At 46.6% G+C, this 9,408-nt stretch overlaps 1 protein-coding gene across 1 annotated transcript in view; it reads right to left on the bottom strand.

Moving 5' to 3' along the window:
• Window positions 1-9,408, bottom strand: part of INSR (insulin receptor) — a 114,045-nt gene that overhangs the window by 103,447 nt on the left and 1,190 nt on the right. Inside the window, exon 2 of the mRNA XM_023524818.1 lies at window positions 1,562-2,289. Coding sequence (XP_023380586.1) covers window positions 1,562-2,289 — 728 coding nt within the window. The remainder of the gene's footprint in view (window positions 1-1,561; window positions 2,290-9,408) is intronic.

Here is a 9,408-nt window from a genome sequence, read left to right as displayed (position 1 = left end):
TAGGCTCAGGTGAGAAAACCCTCCTTTCTCCCTTCCCCTGTCTTTTGTGATATAACCCTTAACCCATCCACTCACTGTCTTCCACCTTGATCTCACGCTCACTAATTCTTCCCAGGGCATTTCACAACGTATGAAAAATTCAATGAGATAATAAACAAGCAACAAGTGTGTGTGGAAACTGCCTCCCTGGATATCAAAACATTATAAAACTACACTGATTAGAACGGCAACAGCCGTGACGCAAGGAAAGACAGATGTCTTTACGGATTCCCAGACCCAGAACCCAAATCAACAATGACGGGGCAGATGGCTACAATAAACGGCACTGAGACCCCGACTTGTTATTTGGGGGGAAATGGACACCCCTTTGAATCGCACACACGAATATATCCCACATGTCCAGGATGAATTTGGTTACCGATAACAACGAAAACTGAAATAGAAAATTTGGGGGGGGGGGAACATTCATTTTATGGATCGAAAGGCACTCCCTAAGCATAAAATAACATGAGAAGCACGCAGAAATCCAGCTCTAAACTCCATAAATATTTAAAGCTTCTCTGGCAACTGACATCTAGAGCATTTGAACAAAAATGTCCGAAAACACAACTGGCAAAGGGTTAATAGCCTTCATCTGTGAAAACTGCATACGGATTAATATTTCAAAAAACACTAACGTCCTAAGAGATAAATGGACGAAGGATACGAACAGGAAAACCCAAATGATAAATAAACATGTTTTAAAAGGTTCAACCCCGATAGCAATCAAAGAAATGCAAATAGAACAGTGACAACACATCGGCTCCTCCCTCCCATGAATTATGAAAGACTTTCCAAACAACACTCAGAGCTGCCCAAGGTGTTCCCTCTCAGCCAAGGCTAGGAGGAGCACTGGCTGGTAGGACGTTTCCGGAGAGCAATTTGGCAATCGGGATCCAGAACCTTTGACCCAGAAATTTCACTTCTAGAAAAGCAAGGCTTAAAGAAACAAATGCTCAATAGAGCTCTGGCCCCCAAATGTCCGTCCTCTTCTTTGTAAAAACTGGAAAGAATCTAATGTCCAACGACAAGGAAACTAAAAACACAATAGAACCACTAGAAGAAAGACCCCCGCCAAAAGTGTAGAATAAGGATTGCTGTTTTGCTTTTTTTTTCCTCTGTGCATTTTTTTTTTTCCAAACATTTACCATGAGCAATGTTATTTCTATAATCAGGTAAGGAATAAGTTTGTATTTTCTACAACTAAGTCTATACTCGTCCACGCCTACCTCTCTCTCAAGCAAGAAGAACATTCTGTCCAGCACACCATTTAGTTTTGTAAATAAAGTTTATCGAAACAAAGCCACACACACTCGTTTATGTGCTGCCGGTGGCTTCCTTCCCGCTCCAATGGCAACGCTGAGTAGTTGTGACAGACACTGCACAGCCCGCAAAGCCTAAAGTACTTAATATCTGAGCATTTGCAGAAAAGGTTTGCCGCCTCCTGGTCTAGGGAATTCCTCCGGCTTCTCTAACGAACAAGACACGAGAGATAGCTTAGAACCCCGCACATGCCACGTACCTTTCTGGCAATGGCTGTGAGTCCAACACCGCTCCACAAACTGCCCGTTGATGACGGTGGCAGGGCAGTTGGTCTTGCCCTTCGCAGTGCCTGGACAGATGTCCCCACACTCCTCGTTGTCGTCCTTGTTCAGCACGATGTAATTATCCTCCACCGAATCCAAGATGCGTGACCAGTCGATGGTGGCCAGGTAACAGAGCTCATTGTTCTTCTCGATGCGGACAGAGCCCCGGGTGATGTTCATCAGGCTGTATAGGCCAAGCTCCTTCAGGTGAACCATCTCGAAGATGACCAGCGCGTAGTTGAAGAAGAGACGGGAGCCCCGGATGACCGTGAGGTTGGGGAACAGGTCCTTCAGGCTCTCCAGCCCATAGACCCGGAACAGCAGCAAGTAATCAGTGATCATGATGAGTTTGGGGAAACTGAGGTCTCGGAAGTCCTCAGGCCTCGTTTTGAACATCAACAGTATCTGCAAATGTCCTTCGATGACCGAGCAGTTGGCCAGCTCGTGCAGCCTCGTGAGGTTGTTCCGGATATCCATGCCGGGACACACTAGAAGTGAAAAGAGACAGAGAGCGTGGCAGGTGAGCAAACACGCCACGGATGGGTGATGAGAATCAGCGGCAGGGCCAGGTTCGTGGGCACGCGATCTGAGTCCCAAACCTGCCCAGAAGGGCCCTGCCCTTGACTGAAAGCTCTTCCATCCATCCTGAAACCCTTCATCATTTCTGAGCAAGGGGCCCCATGTTTCATTCTGCACTGAGACTCGCAAATTCCATAGCCAACCCTGGCGAGTGGCTTTTCCTGTAAAGCGTCTGTGCCTAAGTAATCATTTTCGAAAGGCAAGGAAAATAACTCCTTTGGCAGCACCTGCTAGAAGTCTTCCCATCATTGCAGGCAACGTGACGTAATGGAGACGCTGAGATTACAGGGGATTGAGTAATGCGGCAGGTGCAGAAGCGGACAGGAGAGCCAAGCCCTCCCCCGAGTCAACACTGAAGATCTTCAGGAAATGGATTTATGGGGATCAAGGTGCCCACATCAGCAATGGGGCAAGGACAGCTGAATCTGTTTGTCAATTTTCATACCTCATTGACTCTCCTTCTCAACTTGCCTCCCTTCCAGGCAGGCAACCAAGGCCTCATTACCTTTTACCTGGGCGTGGCAAAGGCCTCCCGGCGAGCCTGATCTCTCCTTCACAAACATCCAGTGCGCCCATTCTCCCGCAGGTGGTCCCTCCCGGGCTCCGATGCCTGCCATGGCCCCCCGTGACCTGCACTTTCCTCTCGCTGCCCTCAAGTTTCGCCACCTCCCCCGCTCCGCCCCACACCACGCTAGACAGGTCTGGCCACCACTCACACATCTCCAACGCACTGTGTTGTCTCATGGGTATAATAACGCAGGACAGGCCTGCGAGCAGTGCCTCGCACATAGTAGGTGCTCATTAATGTCAGCTCTTTTGTTGTTTATTTCTCCCAAACATATCACAGTCATCTCTAGGCTCTGTGCCTTCATTCCCTTAGACCAAGTGTGGGCAAACATTTTTTATAAAGGCACAGATAATATTTTCAGCTTTGTGGTCAGTCTGCAGTGAGACTACGCCACTCTGCCATTACAGCTCGAAAGCATCCAGAGACAATATGTGAATGAGCGGATGCGGCTGCGTTCCAATAAAACTTTATTTACAAAAAAAGGGAGCAGGCCAGAGTGCTGCCCTCGAGCTGTAGTTTGGCCACCCTTGCCCTCGTCCAATGCTGTTCAACAGAACTTTCTGCAATGACGGAAATGTTCTATATCTTCACTACCCACTCTGAGAGCCACCAGCCATTTGTGACTCTCAATGTGGCTAAAAAGACTGAGGAACTGAATATTTAACCTCGCTTTAGTTAATTTAAATGCAAATAGATACATGAGGCTAATGGCTACTGTATTGTATAGGGGAGCCCTCCTCCTCTTTGCTATCAAAGCCCTTTATACCTTAGCTCCCTATTTCTCAATCCAGCCCATTATCCTTCAAGAGCCAGTTCAAATGCCATCTCCTCCCGGCAGCCTCCTCTGATTTCCTTTCCTCCATATATCTATTTGGATCTTTCTCTTTTTCTCATGCCCCTTATTCTCAACATTCATCAGAATCAAACTCATCAGACAGCTTCTCCTTGTCAACACGCACACACACAAACATATACACACAACCCACAGACCTGGACTATACGGCTAAGTACACAACCACTACTTATGCTATGCCAAGACATTAAACCTTCCCCCAATATCTTTGAGGCAAACAAATTGTTCTAGAGAATAGTAGTAAATCCTCTTAAAAATGTACCCTGCGAATGACTTGCAAAAGAAGCACTAATTAGGAAAAAAAAAAAAAAAGCAAAAAATTGGGGAAAACAAAGCATCAATGTTCCTGGGTCACATTCCATACAGATTAGACTAAATCAAGAGAAAACACATACACACTCACTCACTCACTCACTCACTAAGAAGCTGGGAGGCAGCTCAGAGAGGCTATGGACACCAGTTCCAGCCCCATACACTAGTGCCACCCAAGCCCAGACTGAAGCTCCCGGCTGCGGTCACATCAGCAGCATCCACATACAGAGGTCTCTACAGGCACTGAGCCATTGATGCCTCTGAACGAGCCCCATCCCCACCCCACAGATGGGAAACCTGGACCTCAGAGAGACAGAGCCAGTCACCCAAGGGCACATAGCCCACTGGTAGCAGGCAGGGTTGCCAGATCTGGCAAATAAGAATTTGAATTCCAGATAAGCAAGAAGTACTTTTTTAGGATAAATATATCCCGTGCAATGTTTGGGATATACTTATCTTTTTAAATTATTCATGGTTTCTATGAAATTCAAGTTTAACTGGGTGTCACGTCTTTTATTTGGCAACATACGGCTTAGATTCAGCCACAGATCAGGGCTTCTGAAGCCTGAGCTCACGCTCTATTAATTCTCTCTCTCTCCCTCCCTCCTTCTCCCTCTTTTCCTCTGTGTCTGTCTGTCTGTCTGTCTGTCTGTCTGTCTCTCTCTCTCTCTCTCTCTCTCTCTCTCTCTCACACACACACACACACACACGCACGCACGCACGCACGCACGCACATGAAACTGGTACAGGTGCAAAGAACACCTGCCCACCATCTTCTCCAGGATGGGGCAGACCCAAGATCAGACATGAGCGTGCATTCAAAGATTAACCAGCTGTTAGACGTCAGGGAAACGCAAATGCAAACCACGATGAGGTACTGCTTCACCCCCTCTAGGGTGGCTAAAATCAGTCAGACAATAATAAGTGTTGCCAAGGATGTAGAGAAATTATGGGCGGGAATGCAAAATGGTGTGGCTACCGTGGGAAAGTCTAGCGGTTCCTCAAAAAGTTAAACAAACAGTTACCACATGGCTCAGCGATTCCACTCCTAGGTATGCACCCAAGGAAAATGAAAACACACATCCACGCAGAAACACGGAGAGAAATGCCCACTGCAGCATTACTTATAACAGCCAAGAAGTGGAAACGATCTAAATGTCCATGAACGGATGAATGAATACAAAAAATGTGGCCCATCCACACAGAGGAACATTATTCGGCCATAACAAGGAAGGAAGCATTGACACATGCTACGATGTGGATGAACCCTGCAAACATGATGCTCAGTGAAAGAATCCTCTCATGAAAAACCATAACCGGGTATGATTCCATTTACATGGAATGTCCAGAATGGGCAAATCTATAAAGACAGAAAAGTAGATTAGTGGTTTTGAGGGGCTGGGGAGCGGGGTGGAGGGTGACAGCTTGAGGGAGGGACTTCTTTGGGGAGAGATGAAAATGTTCTAAAACCAACTGTAATAATGGCTGCACAACCCTGTGAATGTACTGAGAACCACTGAATCGTAAACTTTAAACGGGTGGATTGTATGCTATTGAATTATAGTTCAATAAAGTTGTTATAAAAAAAGATTAAACGACTATAATTGCAGGGAACAATAAAGAATTGCCTTTTTTTTTTAATCTCCAATGACTGTAACTCATTAAAGCCATATGTGTCCCTATTAGTCCAAGACAATACAGCAATTTACTGTTGGGACAGAAATTACCCAGAGGATGTTAGAAATGGCGCCAGAAATAGGTGTTGGGCCTTCTGCTGGCTTTTAATGCCTCTAGGTGGAACCAACGGGTGCTCTGAGTCCTTAATAAGTGGCACCTGGCTAATCGCCACTCTACACACAGGTAGGGAAGGACGATGAGAAGCAGGAGGAGGAGGGGGACCCTGTGACAGCTAATACTTTCTAAGCACCTACTGTGTAAAGCATTTGGCCCACGCTCTGGAGCACACGTTCTCCGCCGAATTCCAAAAATTAGCTCCAGTAGAGGTGCCTTTTTTTAGGCCCATTTTCATGATGAGCAAACCAACACTCACACAGGCTGTTTCAGCGGTGGCTAGGATCACGAGCCTGCAATCAAATGCAAAGTCTGCGCTCGAACTGCTATGTTACAGTTTTACCGTCTTTGTTCTTTCAAATATATGTGTAATGAAGAAGCAGGTGACTCGGACCTAAGGAAACAATGAAATAGCTGTCACGCAGTGACAACCTGGAGAAAGCTCATTACAGAGAATTTCCTTCCTTCACTCCTTCAGCAAATATCTGCTGCTCCATGCCAGACGTTGTTCCAGGTACTGGAAGTCCTGGAGGGAATAGAGCAGATGCTGCCCTAGATCGCACAGGCGAGTAGTCACCACGAACTGCCCAAATCAACTTAAAAGATAAACGAGGAAGACGCCATCAAGGAGAGCTTCAGGGGCTAGAAAAGCTCATAGAAACAAGCCATTAGGGTGATCATGGAAGGCTTCCCAGAGGAGGTGATGCCAGGACTAAAACCCGCACAAACAGTGCAATAAGAATTATTCAGCTGTCCCTACTTCATGTAAAGATCAAGGGTGATGACAAACCATATAGCTCGTCCCTCTGGCCAACCAGGGCGTGTAGGGTCTAGAATAGCGCTATCCAATAGAAATATAACATGAGCCACATATGGCATTTTAAATTTTCTCTAGAGAGGTAAAAAGAAACAGATAAAATTCAATATATTTTACTTACTCAGTATATCCGAAATCTTCACTTCGACATATAAGCAATACTAAAAAATTACTAATGAGGTACTCGACAGGATTTTTTACACTACGCCTCTGAAATGCCATTGTTTTACACATGCAGCCTGCCTCAACTCAGATGCTAAATTTTCATCAGAAACGCTCAATCTAGACAGGTAGATTTCATAAAATGAATCATTGAAAATATTCCCAAATTGTTCCAAACATACAAAGGTTTTCCAATAACAGAATCAAGTACTGATTTTTACATTTGAATAAACTGAAGTGAAATAAAACTTTACGTTTGCATTTAAATAAACTAAAATAAAAGTAAAAATTCGGTCGTGCTGGCCACAATTTCAGGAGCCCCAGTGAGGACAGTGGCCACCGTGCTGCTGGACAGCGTGAACACAGAGCATCTCCGTCAAGCAGAATGTTCTGGTGGACAGTGCTGGTCTAGATCTCCCCCTCAGCCAGAGGTATCTGGGAGTTTTCAGAAGACAAGATTGACATGACGGCCGTCTTGGAAAGCAACCCCTCTCCCCTGGTCTTCTCTCCACCATGAAAGCAGCAGAGAAGTGTTGGGGGGCAGGGAAGGTATCTGGAAGATTCTGAAAATCCTTTACCATGCTAGGAGCTTTCTACTTTCTGCTCTCAGTAGCGAATGTACTCCTTCCTAAGAAACGGCATTCTTAAAACACTACCCGGTGACCTATTCTGGGGCCGCCCGTTCCTCCGTGCGTCTTTCCCCTCTTAACAATGCTCCTCCCAAAATCCTGGGGTCCCACACCCCCAAGCCTTGGGCTCAGGAGTCAGACCACCACCCCTGCCGGTTTGCGGGCACACGAGAGACCCAACAGATCTGGATCCTCGGTCACATCCTCAATCGCTGGGTGCCTCGATTTCGTCACTTGTAAACAATGACAATCGCAGGATAAAAGCTATGAGGAGTATGTACACGTGTTCGCTCTCCACTCTGAGCTACACAGAACTGATTCCCAGATTTAGTACCTTCAGAAGTTAGAACTTGGGCGCACCACTGCATCAGATACCCTTACGATTCTCTGCCTGCTTCAAAGACAGGCTCTTAAAATTCACTTCCGCAAAGAAGGAATAATGGAGGACACACGACAGGTGGCAGCCTTGGGAGAAGACCTGGCTTCTAACACAGGTTCTAGAACCGCAAGTCAGCTGTGGGGAAATCACTCCATTATTTATTCAACAAATGTTTGCCAGGCACGCTGAGCGTGGAGACTGATGTGCCAGATAAGGCCGAAGGCCTACAGCACCCAGAGACCCCTGATCTAGAAATCCGCTGCAGACAGGCTCGCACATGAACTATGAGCCCAGTGCCGAGTCATTCGACCCAGCACAATCCGTATGGCCCAAGACCTGAAACAACATAGCCGTCCATTAAAAGAGGACCAGTTAAATCAATGGTGCTCCACCCACGTGACACAGTGGTTCTCAAAGTGGTCTCAAAGTGGTTCTCAAAGCAGCATTAGCATCACCTGAGAACTTGTTAGACATGCTAATTCTCAGGCCCTACCACAGACCTCCTGGATCAGAAACTCAGGGGGCCCGAGAATCTGCATTTTATCATGCCCTCCAGGTGATCTTGATGCATGCTCAGGTCCCAGAACCAATGGCAGAAAGCCAAGGGTCAGCAAACTTTTCCTACAAAGGGCCAGAGAGGAAATATTTTTGGTTTTGTAACCGAACTACTCAATTCTGTCTTTGTAGCACTAAAACCATGAAAACACTCGGCATGGTTGTGCTCTAATAAAACTTTATTTAGAGAAACTGAAATTCAAATTTCATATAATTTTCATGTATCATGAAATCATAGTTGTTTCCGTGCAATCATTTAAAAATGATTGTGAACACCATTCTCAGCTAAGGGGCTGTACAAAAGCAGGGAGCGCGCTACATCTGGCCCACGGGCTGTAGTCTGCCAACCACTGATGGGATGGAGTACTACACAGCTGTCAAAAAGAGCAAGGACGCTCCTTACAAGTGATACAAAAGATCTCCAGGATGTGATTTTAACAGTAAAGACCAAGATGATCCTTCTATGTGATATGCTATTACTTATATGGAAATAAAGATACATATTAGCTTATATATGCAAATACTAGCCTCTAGAAGGGTAAACATGCACCAAAAAAAAAAAAATTGCAACACTGTCTCTGGGGAGAGGAAATGAGTGGCAGCGGGACCACAAGGGTCCTAGAACACCTCCACTGGACAGACCTGTGTTTATGGGGACCCAGAGGGGTACTCCCAGTCTTTGATGAAAGGGAAAGAGAAGGGGTGAGTGGTGAACCAGGGAGGGAGGGAAGGAGGCCTCTGGCCAGCTTCTGTGGGAAAGAAGCAGGTGGCCATGGACAAAAAAGGGAGAAACGGATGTTTGGGGCACGAGAAACTCATGCGAAAATGCAGAGGCATGCAGAGCACTGTAAACCAAGGAACCGCAGCTGTGAGCTCCCAGAAGACACTGCACCCAGCCCGGCGGCCAGGCTCAGATGCCTGGGGAAGGGGCTCAGCTGGCAGCTGTGGAAGGACCCAAAGAAGAAGTAGAAAAATGGCTCTGGCAGCAGAAAGGAACTGAATGAGCACGCTGGAACCCCCACTACAGACGGCACGGCCTGAGGGGCTGTCTCAGGGCTGAGTACAAGAGGCGTGAGACCCCGAGAAACTGGGGAGTTAGCATCAACTGAACTTGATCCACAGAGGGAGAAATGAGGGG

The sequence above is a fragment of the Pteropus vampyrus genome, unplaced genomic scaffold, assembly GCF_000151845.1.
Source record: "Pteropus vampyrus isolate Shadow unplaced genomic scaffold, Pvam_2.0 Scaffold496, whole genome shotgun sequence".
Taxonomy (NCBI): domain Eukaryota; kingdom Metazoa; phylum Chordata; class Mammalia; order Chiroptera; family Pteropodidae; genus Pteropus; species Pteropus vampyrus.
Note: the sequence above shows the minus strand (reverse complement) of the source record. Positions and strands in the feature narration are given on the sequence as shown.